Source organism: Protopterus annectens, chromosome 4.part0 (assembly GCF_019279795.1).
Source record: "Protopterus annectens isolate FY-2018-M chromosome 4.part0, PAN1.0, whole genome shotgun sequence".
NCBI classification, from domain to species: domain Eukaryota; kingdom Metazoa; phylum Chordata; order Ceratodontiformes; family Protopteridae; genus Protopterus; species Protopterus annectens.
In genome coordinates, this window is record NC_056733.1 from 168,618,699 (window position 1) to 168,635,698 (window position 17,000).

At 38.7% G+C, this 17,000-nt stretch overlaps 1 protein-coding gene across 1 annotated transcript in view; it reads left to right on the top strand.

Moving 5' to 3' along the window:
* The first annotated feature begins 1,082 nt into the window (after positions 1-1,082).
* The window catches only part of ADPRM (ADP-ribose/CDP-alcohol diphosphatase, manganese dependent), a 74,043-nt gene continuing 58,125 nt past the window's right edge, over positions 1,083-17,000 (top strand). The window contains exon 1 of the mRNA XM_044068151.1: positions 1,083-1,715. Coding sequence (XP_043924086.1) covers positions 1,112-1,715 — 604 coding nt within the window. The 5' untranslated portion in view covers positions 1,083-1,111. The remainder of the gene's footprint in view (positions 1,716-17,000) is intronic.

Sequence of the window (17,000 nt, forward strand, 5' to 3'; positions counted from 1 at the left end):
ACGGGAAGTTAAAAGAAAAAATCTTTGATCATTTGTCTGAAATGCAGAGGAAGTTGGATAGTAACACCCTTTATAAACATTTAAGTGATACAGATATGCATTGCCTTACATTTATGGTGCTTCAACAAATACTTCCTAACTGCAATGGAGGTAGTAGGTTCATAGATTAGTACTAGGCTAACTGCCCTTGCGAGTGATTTTAAGCCTAGCTAATTATCCCCTGTAAGATTCAAACCCTGTACTTTGTGTTTGTAAGGCAAACACCTTAACCATTGGGCCACCCTTTTAACCCTGATCTGATATTAAAAACAGAATGTGTAGAATATCATTTGGATAAATAAATTAAGGGCAGATAGAAGTCCTGGACTGAATGTAATAAATAATATAAAACCTATGCTGAGGATGAGACATTTTAGATAATTTATGTTTTAATTGAATGTTTTATTGTATAATTACTGTTGTAGAGTATTTAAGCTGAATACTGTCTGTTTGATGTTTTACAACTTGAAAAAGTGTACTGCAAAAGCCCGAGTGCTTGTTGTTTTATAATAAAGTAGTCTGTGTGGTTCTTTGAGTCAGTTTTTGCTGAAATTTCTTTTACATCTTTACTTCACTTTTACTCACTAGAGCTTTCCATTTGTGGTAAGATCTGTAGCATACTGAACAGTGAACAATATGCAAGGCACATATTAGCTTCAAGGGAATGGCTATAGCTGTCTGTCTGAAACTTGGCAGTGTTTATTTGCATCAGTTTGTTCCTCTTCTTATTTTATTTTATTTCAGCAATTAGGAATTCTTTCTTATAACTGTTTTTTTTAAATAAAACATTTAACCTCAACAGAAGGGAGTACACTAAGACTGGAAACGCTGAACGTTTGATAAATGTTGTTCCTTACATTGTATAAGGTTTCATTTTAAGTTGTAGTTTTTGAAACACATCTTTAGTTGTACATCTGGATCGCAACTGAAGTTGCAAAAAGTTGTTTTAGTAGTTGTGCTTACAGAAATATCACCATAAAAAAATAAAAAGTTTTGCTAATTAAAAAGTTTTGTTTTTGTCTACTTTTATATTTTTTAGATCTGGAGCAACGTAATTCTCACATTTGCTCAAATGGGCACAGAAAGAGATAATTCAGTATGCTTCAGTTTTGGTGTCATAGCAGATATTCAGTATGCTGATGTGGAAGATGGCTATAACTTCATGAAGACGAGGAAGCGATATTACAGGAACAGTATAACACTACTTTCTGAGGCTGTAGAAGAATGGAATAAGGACTGCATGCCACCCAGTTTCATTCTTCAGCTTGGCGATATCATTGATGGATTAAATGCTCAGCACAAGGCTTCAAAAAAGGCACTTAAGAATGTGATGCAAGAATTTAAAAAATCCAAAGCTGATATCCATCATATTTGGGGAAACCATGAATTCTACAACTTTAGCAGACATTGTTTAATGAGTTCTGCCCTAAACAGTCAACACCTGGGAAACAGTATGACTCCTGCTTCAAGCAACAGAGTAAATTCTAATGTTGGAGAAGACAAACAAGAAACATTTTATTGTTATGATTTCTGTCCTTTTCCTAGCTTTCGGTTTGTGGTTATAGACTGCTATGACCTAAGCACTCTAGGAAGAGAAGACTGTAGTAAAAAGTATCAGGAATCTTTGAAGATAATCAGGAAAATTAACAAGAATGAAGACCTTAATAATCCAGAAGGTACTTTTGTGAATTTATTGTTTTTAGAAAAGTGTACTGTTAGACAATAAGTATTAATATTGTGTTGTATTTGTAAAGCATTGCAAAAATACATGAGTAGGCCAAAATGTCAGTACAGTGGTTGAGTTTAATAGTATGAGAGAGCCCATCAGAAAATGTGGCACCACCCTCTTTAATACTGTCATTCAGGTGGAAAATATTTTATTATATTTTGGCCTAGTCTAATCCTTTAGGAATTTTGCGTGCTGTCATTTGTATATTGTAAACCATCCAAATCATATCTCTTAACCTCTTAGCACAAGAAGTTTGGACAAAGCCTGACATAATGGGGGGACAAAGGCCCAGAAATTGGAACACATTTTAAATATTGCTCTTTTAAACTTGGAAAGTTGCTAGAATAATAGAATTTTTGCTAGCATGCATTTCTGGAGGATTTGAAGTCTAAAACTTAACTGTATGTCATTATTTAGTGACTTTAATTCTTATATCATCCAAGTGATTTGTCAAAAAAAACACAATATTTATGAAGAACAAACCAAAAATATGAGTGAAAAATCTAGATATTCTGTGAAAATCTGTACAGCTGAGAGGTATGATCCAAATCTGTTTTTCTGTGTACTGCTTCCAAAACTGGACAGAGTAATTCAAATGTTATGGTATTTAACCATTTATGAGAAAGCTGCAACCAGACCTAGAAGACAATAGTTGAAAATAGATGGGATTATAAACACTTGACATTCTCATGGAAATCCTGATTCTGTGGCAGTTCATAGGAAACCTTCTGGTCAAAAAATGAGATTATTGCAAAAACGTCTGATTAAATGCAGGTAATACTGGTACATATGGCATGTGACTGAATGGCAGAAGTACTGTACTGTATTAGTAATGTTGTCCAGGTACTGCAGAGAAGATCGGTCTGATTACAGTACATTTATTTTTATCTATTGTATTTACACTTTGTTGACCAGGTTAGTTCCTTTAGGCCAGTGGCCTCTCTTCAGTGGAGACCTGAGTGGTATTCATACTGACTATGGGAAATTTGGCATCAGGGAATTTCTCCTTCTCTCCTCATTAAGTTTTGTGGGATCGTTTATATATATCTATCTACCATCAACTCTAGCAGGTGGGGCCTACATTATGTTTTTAAATGTAACAGTTCTAGACTTGCATGCCCTATTTGGTATACATTCTCCACTGAATTATAGCTAAGAGGAAAGCAGGTGTGGTACAGAGTAGTCATGTTATGCTGGAGAGCAGGTTGTGTAGGTAACATTTAGGCATGAGCATAAACCAATCCATACAGCTAAATGGAACCCAATAAAATTCAGATATGCAGCAAAGAAAAAGGGAATTCCAACCATCACATAAAACAATTTAATATGCAAAGCTTTTGAGTAAAGCACTCTTTCTCAATGCAATATATCAGTAAGAAATACAAACATTTAAAAAGAATATGCAAGCCAATAGAAATGAGTCACTCAATCACATGATATACTTATTAAAGTTACAAAGCTCAGATATTTAAAAGGAGCATTGTTTCAATTTTAAAACTGGCTTAACATTAAGATCTGGTACACAGTCAGTCGTAAAAATGTTAATTCCAAATGATTATGGTGTTCAGGCAGTTAGAGACTGCCTATGTAAATAGAATAATTTTTCAGCAAGGAGGATAGATATCATTTGCCTTGTGTTAGGTAGCATTCTTAATAATAACATGTTTTTATTTAATGATGAATACCTCTATTAGAAATTAGGCGCAACCAATGGGTACTCCTGTGGCTAATACTTTAGTTAATTTAGCCCTTTCTAGTTGGAAAATAGCAACATATTTAATACAGTCATCATTGACTGAATATGTAGCTTTTTATAAGCATTTTGTAGACAATATATTCCTTATTTGGACTGGCGATGATATGTCATTGAATAGGTTTGTAGCTAGGTTGCAACAGTCCGCACAATTTTTATCTTTTGAAATGAAATATTCTAAAGTTGATATCACCTTTTTAGATGTTAAAATAATTTTTAATGATGGGAAATTTGGTACTAATATATATATATATATATATATATATATATATATATATATATATATATATATAAAAGAAAGAAGTTCAAACAACTAGATATCTGCATTAAAACACTATGCATCCTAGATATACATATAATAGTATAGTAAGAAGTCAGTTATTAAGAGCAAGTAAATTGAATACTTGTGGCAAACATTTTATAATGAAGCTAACAATATAATGGAAGATTTTTTAAGTACAGGATACAATAACCATTTACTTAAATATAATATGAATTATGAAGTATCAGAACATAACATTGGTGATTTTTTTTTCACCAGGATCGGATAGTAATAATTTGAATAAGCATCTATACTCTAAGAAATTAGGTTATATTACTTAAGTCAATACACAGACATCGCAAATTAAAAATAATTATTCAGTATTGAAGTCAGGTCCAGATATAGCTAAAATTGTTGGTATCCAGCCTAGTTTTATCTAGAAAAAAGAGCAAATCAGAAACAAAGATTATGTTACAAAGGTTTTATTTCTGGTTGCCCAAGACCATTAATTAATAAGAATGGGACTATACCATGTCATAATTGCCAAATGCATTGAGAAAGAGTTTGCTTATTTGTGTCTTTCGGCTTTTCCCGGTTAGGGGTAGCCACAGCGGAACTCCGGTCCGCTAATGATTGGCAGTAGATTTTTACATGCCGAGTTGCCGGCCCTGACGCACAACCTTTGAGGTACGCCCATTCACGCATGTCTCCACACAGAAGACGCTCTAGCTGTTTCACTCAAATGTTTTGCACATTAAATGGTCGGAATTCCTTTTTTTCTTTGTTGGACATAGAGTACAGCACAGACATGCATTAGGGCTGGTGCTAAAGTACATTTGGCAGACCTGTATTATAGTAAATAGCAATGAGCAATTGTTATCCCTGCATCATAAACCAAGTATTTTTTCTGGTCTTGAACACTACAAGGTTTATGTTTCATGTCAGGTTCATGTCTGATCCAGGTGTATTCCTAAATATTTTAATGTGGAAGCTTTCCATATGTTTCACATTTGCCATTCACATTCTTATTTTTCATTGTTTAAAATATGTTTTGGCCCCTAGCTTTCCTTTTCACTTTCACATCCCTACCTCATATTGGGCTGTGTTTTCTTTTTGCTTCCCGGCCTGTCAGCCAGGAAATGTGAGTGAGTGAGGTGAGAGCTAGGGGGCATACAGTAGCTATCATCCTTTGGGGTGTTTGAAAACTTTTGTTTGCTCCTAATGTCTGTTTTCATATAGTCCAGTGAGATACCTCTCAGGTCATTTACACCCACATGGACTGTGATAGAATTGTATTGGTCCTAACATGACTGTCTTCCCTTGGGGAGTTAATCATCCTCCCTTTGCTGGCTGGCAGAAGCAGTGTACTGACAACAGGCATAACTGGAAGTGCCATGTACCGACAGTGATTGTCTAGAATAGGAAGTACTGCTCTTCATGCACATGTGTGACCTAACCACCAGGTCACTACTGCAGCAAGACTGAACTGACCTTTCTAGGGATGGGCATTGACCATGCCTACCATCCCCTCAAATTAGCTACTGCATTGCTTAGATTGTTGATTGATCTCGTATCATTTGGAAAGTAATCAGGGCTGTATCTCTTTGTGCCAGGGAGCCTGCTCCATTCCCTGTCTCCTAGACCCAGAGGAATGGATTTGATGTTTGATGGGTTATGTCAAAGGTGGTTTCAATGTGGTCACTTTTCCGTTTGCTGCATATCTTTGCGAAGGATTGTTTATGTTTATTGTAGTGTGTTATTAAAACAGTATTGTTAGTGTACAGCTTCATACCTGTCTTCCCCACAGTTCTGGCACCTAGAATTTTGTATGGTGAGAATAAGGGAGTAGCAAGTGTAGATCACTTGTTCTGCTGTCCCTATTTAATGCATTTGAGCTGGGGTGCCTGCTCCCTATTTGACTCTTAGCATGCCATTATGTAGGTCATTATAGAACCATGATAGTATACAGCATTCCTAACATTCATGGCATTTAGCTTTTGAACTGATGTGGTAAGATAAACTGTATCAGAGATTTACAGGCTGTCCTGGAAGAGAGACCATAGAACGTCTCCATCATCCAGTCTTGTTAGACCATTATACACAAGTATTTTATTAAGCTGTATGTTTTCCATGCTTAAGACAGAGTCTGTATTAGGAGTCAGTGAAAAATCCCTGCCTGTGCTGAAAATTATTCATTTCTGAAAGTACAACTGCTACATTACTTTTCTTAGGGGGGTGATCAGGTTGTCGTGTTCATCTTCTTAAAACCACTTTTTGAACAGATACAGTAATCATTTCCTTTTACAGTAAAAGAATAGTTCTTCCATGATCTCTTTGTGATCCAAGCCATGGCTTTTGCATAGAGGTTGCAGCTGTGTGTACAATGTTAGAGAATAAAACTCTGGTTACAGGTAATCTGTCTCTTTCATTACATGTAAGATTACATATGGCATGCATAATTCCAGACTGCAGTATAAAAGGTGATAGCACTTGCCTTGTCTCAGTCCAAATTGCCTGATACAGGAGAGGCTGAGACAGGTTTGAAGGAAAAGAAAGTAGTCAATTTAATACCTTGCTTATTATGTAGTGATGCTCTCTAATAAATCAGTAAACATATTCTTCTTGTTTCAAACATTACACACAGATTTTATCAGAATGATTTACTCAGGCACAAAAAAGTATTTAAAACAAATAAGTGTCACATGACCATACGTTCATAGGTTTATACTTGGCTAACGACCACCACAACCCAGTTTTGTCTCTCAAGTTCCTTGGATGCTTATATGCTAGAGCATGTTAACAAAGAGGTAGCTAAGGGTTATGTGGGGGGCTATCTTAGTTATGGATTTATTTACTTGCAGTCAACCTGTGTCCATCAGGGACATGAGGCCAGACCAGGGCTGAATTTGTGATTTCCCATCGATTGATTAAGGTTCCTTTTGAATAGGGTCAAGGATGAACTCTGCTTCATGTAGACAGGAAGCTTATTCCATAACACATGGATCCTTTAAGAAGCATATCAGCATCTACAGCATGTTCTGTGTATGTCGTAAGCAAAGTTTAGGTCCTTAGATATAGTGTTTCTGGTGCTGTTTGTTTTGCAGATGTGCAAGAGATCCATCAGAGCTGGATTGGTGAATGCCTTAAATGCCAGGCATAGATTTCCTCTCAGTAACCTGTAGGAGACCGAATTCAGAGCTAGGGCTTTAAGGCAATCTGTGTAGGCCAGGATATTCATACCATGGATTCTCCCAGTGTGGTACCTTTGAGGGTGCTGCAGCTGTTGCAAGTGCCTGGTTAGATACATGCCAAAGGAGGCATTGTACTCAATGATGGGTCTGATAAGGGCTGAGTAGAGTGGTACTATAACTTTCTTGGACCTGGATTGCATACTCATGCTAATGAGTTGGGTGACATAGAATGTTTTTCTTACTGTCATGGCTACGTGTTGGTCAAAGCCAGACTACTGTCTACATATGTTCCTAGATCCCTTACTATCTGGTCAGCTCTTAGGGATGTTTTATTGATGGAGTAATTAGCTTGGGTGGACAATTTCTCAAAGGGTAGTATAATGCACTTTTTTGTGTTGAGTTTTAATCCATGGCTTTGGCACCAGTCCTTTATTTGTGTTAAACACTTTTGTAAGATGTTAGTGTCATTGGAGAATCTATAATAGCTCCCAATGTACAGTCATCTATGAACTTTGAGGCCTTTAGCACTAGCCTTGACTTCTAAGAATTAGAAGCCAAACAGGGGCTGGCCCAACATGGAGCCCTGGAATACTCAGCTTGTGACTGGTCTCCTGATGGAGGTGGACTCACCAGTCCTGACCTCTTGGGTCCTGTCTGTGAGCCAGCCAGCAAACCAGTGAGTTATGTAGAGATTTATGCCCAGTTCTGAGAGTTTGTCAACAATATCCGAGTGGGGTATTGTATTAAATTCCCTGGCCAGGTCAAGGTAGGTGGTATGCACCATTTTCCCCTCATCTGTAGCCTTGATGACCCTCCTGAAGAAGAGCCAGGTTGAGTAGGCAAGGCTTTCCCTTAATAAAGCCAAACTGGAATAGTTCCAGTGTCTGTAGGTTGCCAATGTCCTTGTAGATCATTTCCTTGAGAATTCATTCCATGGCTTTGCATATTAAGACTTAGACAAGTGGGTCTGTAGTTCCTAGGATCAGGTGATGTTCCACCCTTATGAAGAGGGATGACCCTTGTAGCCCTCCATTCACCTGCCATGTAACCTGTTTTGGGGTTGTAGTTGAAGAGTGCCATAAGTGGTCTTGCTAGGTCATGCTTTGCTTATATAGGAGGCAACTCGGAATGTTATCAGGGCCCATTGAAGCACTACTTTTGACCTTAGTTAGCAACACCAGGACCTTCTCCTTGTTAATAGTATGGGGGAATATGATAGAAGGGATTTCACATGGAGTATTGGAGGGGGTGAAATTAGAGCTAAATTTATCAGCCAGTAGATTTGCTATGTAACCCTTTTCAGTGAAGGTTGTGCCATTTATCACCAGTTCTGTACTTCTAAGTGTTACCTTTAAGGTTCCTGACATAACTGAAGAGGGCTGTTTGATTGTTTCTGTCATGGGAGGCTATCCTGACCTTGTAATTGGTCTTATTGAACTTTTTTTGACCTCTTAGTTTCTTGTTTAATTGAATTGGAGAGCTCTTGTGTCTATGAGAATTGTTCTTTTTAATTCTGGCCATTACTTTTTTCTTTTGTTATATACCCTGTTAAGGATAGGATTCCACCACTTGGGATTGTTTTTGATGTTAGATCTGGGCTTTCTTCTGGTAGGTATGGCAGCCTCATTGCAGCCATTTACACATTTGTGCATGGTATCTGTAAATAATTCTACATAGGTAGCTGTGTTTTCACAGTTTGGAAAAGCTGTGAATTTTGACAAACTGTTGCTTAATAGGACATATTTTACTTTAGAATAGTTCTTAACTGTTACAGGTTTAGCTAGGTTTTTGGGTTGATTTTTATTTCGAGGGAGACAGCTTTGTAGTCTGACCTCACCAATGAGAACAAGACGCTGGGGGGGGGGGGTGCAACACTCTTCCATGTTGGTGAGTACTAGGTTCAAAGTGTTGATCCTCTGGTTGGAGTAAGCACTATATGGTCCAGGGTGTTTGTGTTGACAAAGTCCAGGAAACACTGTGCCTGTGAGTTAGAGCAATGTATGTTTCCCAATCTATAGAGGGATAGTTAAAGTCGCTCATGAATAGGGTGTTTGGTTGGATGGTGAGCATCTCTATGTATGGTCAGTGTAAGAGATGTGAGTTTATGAGTCAAAGAATGTGACCTGTAGCTGGCCAGGACATGGTAAGGAACCTTGTCTATGGAGACTTGGATAGGGATGAATTCCAGGGAATCATCCTGTTTAACCAACCTGTAGTTGTATTTGTTGCTAATGTAGATCGAGACAGCTCTACCTTTAGCCACTGTCTGTGCTACTGTTGGTCTAAAGATGTGGAAAGAAGTGCAGCCTTCAACTGCTGGAGTACTTTCTATGACTTAAACCAAGTTTCAGTAACAGAACAGATGTCTACATACTCCAGAGTGAGGAAAGCTTGTAGGGTGTGGAGTGTCTTGTTTAGTCTCCTAGTATTGAGCAGTAACCACTCTATTCAGCCCTTTTTTTTTACCTTTTTTCTGTGTTGGTAAGACATTACCTAAAAAGGCTGTAGGGGGGGGGGGGGTGGATGGAATTTTAACCAATATCCGAAAGCCCAGGGAGGACAGGTGTAGACCGTCTTTGGCAAAGGTGCATGGTTTGATAACCATGTCCTCCTGTGCTGATAGAGGTTGGATTCCCCTGGAGTGACACCAGAAACTAAGCCAGTTATTAAAACCGGTCATTTTCTGGTCATACTGTAACTTCATTCTTGGTGAAGGTAGAATGCTGCTCATTGCAATGCATGTACCTGTCTGTGACACATATTCAGAGAGATCCAGAATGTCTCTTTTCATTTAGTCCAATGAGGTATGCCTCAGGTCATTTACACCCACATGGACTATGATAGAATCATATTGGTACCTGTGGTGCACTAACTTGCGTGTGTGCAAGATATTGTGGAGCCTACCTGCAAATACGCAGCAAACCTTTATCTTCTCCTTGTCCACACATTACATGATCCATTTAAAATAGTGAATACTAAAAATCCACTACAGTTCTCAAAGGTCTTTTTTTCAAGAAAACTTTTAAAATTCAAACTATGTTAAGCATATGAAATTTGCAAGTATTTGGAGTGATTTGGCATATAGACTCTTTGTAGTCTAAACTGCCTTCCCTGTCACCACCATTGTCTTGCACAGAGCGGTCAGGAATGTAAAATAGAAACCTTTAAATTTACTACACATACCAGTATAACCAGCCCTTTAGCTTTGGAAGCTGGCTGGGGGGCTTTTGTATTATAGGTAGGATATAACCCATATGGCCAAGGCTGCTGCAGCATTGATCAAATGATGAACTTTAACCGGTATATTTTGAAGTCTGAAAAATAGCGTGTGACAAAACAATGTATTAATAAAGTCAATGAAGTATGAAGGATTTTGAGCAGTGTTTCAGATCAGTATATAAAAGGAAGATGTGGAACCTTCAAATGTTAAAACTAAAGCATGTATGGATTTTTTCAGATGATGATAGTTTTTCTGTGCTAACAGAAGGAAGTTTTATAAATTGCCAGGATTCTTTACTGTGGTTTTGAGTATGCTGTTTATTTAGTTTAGTGTATGACGTGATGCATTCCACACCAGTTTCTGGAAGTTCATAATTTCTAAATCCTATTATTTCACAATCTATTACCTTTTATTTCTCCTTTAAAATTTTTGAAACTTTAGCTTTAAAAGATGTTGATCACATTCCTAGCCACCGCTGTTTATGCCACGATCACTCTTTCATTTCTCTGCATTACCCTTGAAGTCATCCCCTACTCCAAGGGTATTCACAAAATGTTTAGCTCTAGTGATAGCCTATTGTAGATTGCAAGGTCAAGGTATTTACTTTTTTCCTTATTTAGACCATTTGCTTATCTTTGCAAGGTCTGTTTTCAAAGTGTTAGGAATCTCACACTTGGCTAAGAGATCTACCCTCTCAAACTGGGTTTCCAGGAGAACATTCAAAATTCTTGTCTTATTCCATTTCACAGAATAGTATTATTGGGTTATCTCCTAGATACTTTTGCTGAAAGAACTTTTCTCCCACAGGATAAAGTAGATTTGTTTCTAGAGTGATTCCTGAGTCTTTCCACTCAGTCCAGCATATCTGCAAAGTAATTTCTCAGGATTTTTGGCATCTATAATGTTCATGATTTCTCTGATCAAACTCCATATAAAAATATATAGAGATGTCATGGGTACCCAAAATCTGTATGGTTCCAACAGCACATTGAACTTCCAAATTCCAGTTTCCATTTTTTTAAATGGAACTGTTTTTGGTGGAGAGACCAATTTTATTTGCAGGTCTCCTTTCTAACTTACAGCTCCACTATACTCTAACAATGGATGCCTTAGACTTTTCTGGGGGCTGTCTTTGGGGTAAACGTGCAGAGTCTTTGGAACAAAAAACACAACCAAAACATTTAAATATTCGAGAGGTTGGTGGTAGTAAATGCACTCAAATCTCTGTCATCTGTGGTCCCCAGGATCTCAACAAGTGTTCACAAACTATACCATTGTGATATGCTACATAAACAGGGGGATTTCCAAATCTTACACTCTGCACAAATTAGCCATAGTAGTTTGGGATGTAGAAATTTTGCACAATCTCCCTATTCAGGCTTCCTGTTTTCAATCAGAGCAAAATCTTTGTGGCAGACGAGCTAAGCAGGACCAGGACAGACACTCACAAATGTAAACTGAATCGGGGGATCTTCCAGTATTTGGTGCAGCTTTGGGAAACATAATCAGACAAACCTGTTTGTCTCCATTTACAACAAACAATTGGAAAATATTTGCTTTGGGATTCTTTGCAAGCAGCCTGTAAAACCAATTCATTCTCTTTTTTTTCTTGAATAGGAATGTTCCTGTATGCCTTCCACTCTTTCCACTGATATCCAAGGTTATTCTAAAGATTCAGAAGGACATTGTAAGATCTTTATGGCGATTCCCTTCTCTCCAATGAAACTGTTTTTTCCCCACTTTTTTTTTTTTTTTTTTTGCTAATGGACAAGGTCAATTGCCAAAGCTTCCTCACAGATGACTTACTGACACTAGACAGTGGTTGTTTGATACACCCTAACTTGAAGCATCTTCAACTGACTGTCTGGATGATATAAAATTAATATATTTAAGCACCTTTTTTCTGAGTATGTGCTTCAAGTATTATAGAAGGCAAAGAAACCTGCTACTTGAAATCATATGTATTAGCTTGTGCAGAAGATTTTCCATTTGGCGCTGCATTAGAACCAAGACCCTTTTAAGCCTAGCACTTCTGCGGCTCTAAAATAATTGTGAGTTTATCCTCTGGCACCTGTCACTCATCTATGAAGGTTCATGTTTAGGCCATTTTAGCATGTCCGCCCATCAAGCCTCTTCTTTCAGTGCACTCTGATATGAAGTTGTTTCTGAAAAGGGTTTTTACATATCCATCCACCTATAAAACATGTGCCTCATTCTCAGGATTTTAGTTTTTTTTTAACAAAGTTATCTCTTGTTCCATTTGAACCATCTCTTCAGGCTGATTTGAAGTTTTTATCATGGGATGCAGAGTTACTGACTGCTGTGACTTGTGCAAGAAGGAATGTATGCATTGCAAGCCCTTATCGTGGGTCAACCGTATCTCATTTTCCTCTAAGATAGAGTTTCCCTGAGAATGAATCCTCCATATATGTCTAAATGGTATCTGAGTATACTTTGAGCCAACGTATCCATCGTCCTGCCTTCTTTCTGGAACCTGAAATGAGGGAGAATGGATCCTTACTCTGGATCCCTAAAGGCAATTCTGATATCATCTTAACAGAACCTAAATCTTCTGAAATTTTAACCAGTCATTCATTTCTTATGAAGATAACATATAAGACAGCCAGTGTCAAAACAAACAATTTCCTAATAGTTGTCCCATGCTACTTACATTTTTTATTCCCACTATTGTAGGCCAATTTCCAGGTAGCGTCAAGGCATACTCTACTGGGGCCTTGGTTTTTCAATGGCTATTTGGAAGGGGATGGACTCTGGATGTTTCTTGCATACTTTAACAAATCAATACAAACTCGATTCCTTTTCCATGTCATGAGTATGCTTTGCTAGGATCACTGTGTAGGTGCTTCTGTACCCTACCCTCGTCCTTCCTTCCAAACCTTATAAGCTAAAATGTTGTACTCTTCTAGCTAAGGCTACTGCAGCTATCGTCAGTATGATGAACATAGCACAGTTGTGTAAGTAAACATACCATAACAGTAGATGTTGAAATGATCACTGCTGCTGTAGCTGCTCCCTCCCTCCATCTCCCTTAATTTTGTATGATTTTTATTGTCAGGTTGAAGACGCTGATTTTTAGTTGCCCTGCATTGACTTCATTCAGGGCTCTAGCCTCCCTTTTTCAGTTAGCATGAAGGCTTTAAAGGGGTTGGCGCCCAGGCCACTCATTTTCTTCAGCTCTGCTTGAGCTGTCAATGATCGAGGCATGTGGAAACTGCCATAAGCTTTGGAGGCTGGCGAGCTGTTCCATCCTAGAAATGATATAAGCCAAACAGTACGGCTAGTGTTATGATAAGTTAACTTACACAACTGTACTCTACTTATAATCCCTTTTACTGCCCCACTTTCAACTGCATAGGTCAGAGGCATTGTATCTTTACATTGTAATGACTTCTTGTATTTAAATAATGGACATCACCATTATGGCAAAGTGGGGTATATAGTTACACATCATCTACTGTAAAATGTTTTTGTTTGTGTTTTTGTGGAGCCTTTCCCCTTTCAAATACTGGCCGTCAGCCTTTACCATAAAGATTTCTTTTAATAAGAGCAAATATTGCCTCCTTTTTTCCAGATCAGACATGAGATCTTGAAGTTTTATACATTGACCTATATTAACATTAATGTCCTTCTATTCTAATGTTGCAGTATTCCTAACATGAATAATCCTCCACTCCAAGCAACTCGACATTCTGCCAGCATACAACAGCTTTTAGCTACTGCAAGTATGTGGGATGTCGTATGTATGTTTTGAAGAACATCAGCCATAAAAGGGACATCTGCATATGAAATCCTCAGAACTTCTCTGCCGCAATTTGAAATGCTTGACTCGTACATCGGTCTGTTGCCTATTTCTGGTTTGCTGCTTCCATGAAGGGCAAGTGTAGGTGTGGAAGGCAAATTCCACATAACAACAATAACGATCTTTGCCTTTTTTGTCTAGGCTCAAATCATGACCACTGTTCCTGTGCTGTTTGTCAAGCCTTTGTTCCAAAGACCTTGCAAAGCTGTCTTTCAGCTCTGAGTCTTTATTTAGAGAACCAACATTTAAAAAGACTAGTGCTAAAGACGTTATGGAGGGTTTCTCGTGTTCTTCTGCCAAGCTGACTTTGAAGAGGAAGGTCAGAAAGCCGAGGCCTGAATCCTCTTCTGCTGCGCCTCTTTTCGCTGAATTATCCCTTGAGGTCAATGAAGACCTGGAGGTATGTTTGGAGGCTGGGTCTGGTTCTTCTGCACGTACCACCTCAGAGATCATTAAAGAATCCGACCTAGGCACATCCTCAGAGGCAGTGCAGACATCTGTATCAGACTGTCAAGGGGAACCATGGCTTGTAATGTCGGAAGGACCTAGAGGCATACCTCAGACTCTTGTAAGGGAAGAGATCCAGGTGTCAGTCATAATCAAAAAAATTTGATCAATAAAATGAAAATAAAAGGGGATACATTTATGAACATCATTTTTGTGAAATTGTTCACTTTTCCAATACAACCCGGCACCAAATCTGAATAATTTAGTACCATGGTGGTGCACATGGCCAGCCCTCTAACTTATTGATAATATTGAGCCTGAAAAAATATGTATTTTCCTCTCGTATCTTTAGAAAACATTCTCAACTTTCTAATAATAATCCACTTTTCTCCATTTCCTTAATTTCCCCTCCTGCTCATTACGTCTCCTCTTCTCATTCTATTACTCTATTTAGACAGCAGAGTACTCTATTATTTTTTACCTCCATACATTATTAGAACTGTAGTCAATACTTTGAATCACTATTTATTAGTTTACTTGACACAGGCTATCCACTTCTGCAGTGTATCTTGCTACTTGCAGTACATATTGTATTTTTGATTGCAGTTTATCGTAGTAATATTTCTGTAAATGTATTTCAATCTTTTTGTGTGTTTATCCCTTGCTGGGATTTTTTCCATATGTGTATAGTTACGTATCGTCTACTGTAAAATGTTTTGTGTATGTTTTGATGGAGCCCTTCTGCCCAACTCATTTTAAAATATTTAATCTGTTACTGGGCTCTTCTTCCCAATTATATAACTGCTCAACTGCTGTTTAAATGTTTTTGAATCTCTTGTGGAGCTTTTCTTCCCAGACCTCTGCTGAAAATGGGCCATTGATTTAGTCAGACTTTCCTGGTTATCAAAGGACAAATAAATATATAAATGTTAATAAGCACTTGATTTATGCATTCCACAACAAATCTTTACTTCTCCCATCCTCAAACTGTCCTCTTCTCTGAACAGGCAGGCAACCCATTCCTTAATGACTGTTACTGGAAGTGATACCATCTAACTTTGTATCATAGAATGAGTGTAAATTTACCCTTTAGGACCATACTGTGTCCATTTTGGATTAGTATCACCTAGAAATAACATCTCAGAAGTGTCTGACAGTTCATTCTAGGATACCGGAGAAAAGTTTAGGCAGTTGCTCTGACTTATCATATGCCTCTAATCTTGGCTTCTTATGGGTCCACTTAGTTGTATGGTTATGAATATGCTACCATTTCTGCTTATAAACTAACAGTAAGATGTTCATCGTGTTTCACTGTTGCAGTCCTTACAAAATGGGTTATCTGGCTCCCGGTAGCCCACAGTCGGCCAAAATACCAAAGTCCTTAGTATATGACGTCGGCTGCTTTCGGTTTAGGCCTGACGTCAGGACGTCAGGTACAAAAGAAGGCAGCCGACACCATTTCCTCAGTCTTTCTTGCCGCAGAGCCCAAAGCAGAAGCATTTTGCATAAGTGCCAGTCAGCCGAGTACCTTCTTTTTGTATTCCGACTGCTTAGTTGAAGACATCCTCAGATTAGTACCCCGCTGGGGACCCTCTTAACTTTCTCTGACATTTGTTAAAGCAAGAAAATAACTGTCTTGCCTGTGGAAAACAGATTCCGCTCAATGATTTTCACCCCTATTGTATTACTTGTTTGGGCCTTGAACACGACGTCCCTGTGTTCTCTGTGCTTCTTTCAACCCACGTACCATACACCGCAGAGCTAGGATCTTGTTCAAGCATTTCGGAGTTTGGCCTGAGTTCGTAGGTATGGCGTCTTCTGGTCTCCCGACTTCAGATGTTCCTAAGAAGCGCAAGGATAAGGACCGCGACAGGCTTAGGGCCAAATTAGCCAACGACATCCCTGTTAAGTTGGTTGTCAGCCCAGCAGTAGTCAGTGAGGTGCTTTCTTTGCCCCTGCAGTCCGCGCATGTTCAGCAGCAGATGTCTGCGGAGACCTTTTCTGAGTCCTCCATACCGCAGGCTTCCACTTCTTTTTCTGACCGTCTGCCACTCGCTGCCTCTGATGGGTCTGGAGCCACTAAGCAGGCGTCTGCTTCTGAGGCCACTTTTCTCCGCCCGGAGACCAGATCCAGACCGACGACCTTGATTCAGACTTCTGCAGTGGCTAGGCCTCCTGAGTCCCTCCGGCTTTCTAGCAGGCCATCCAGCTAAAAATCTACTCCAAAGCAGGCGCCAGCCTCCCCTCAAATGCTTCAGACTCTGAGGTTTCCAGCCAGCAACTCTGCTGATGAAGAGGGAAACTCTCAACTTTTTTCTGGTTTTGAGGATTCTGATGCAGAAGACTCCATCCCTTCTGCCTCCCCTACAGTAGATTTTTCTTTTGGAGATATTCTGAATACTCTTAGGGAGCAGTTCAAATGGAAAAGTCAGGACTACCCTCAGTTTGAGAAACGGGTTAGGGAATTCTTGGATTTGCCACAGCATAAGCCTTTGGCTATCCCTCCGGTTTTGGAAGTTGTTGATGATGTTTTCATAGA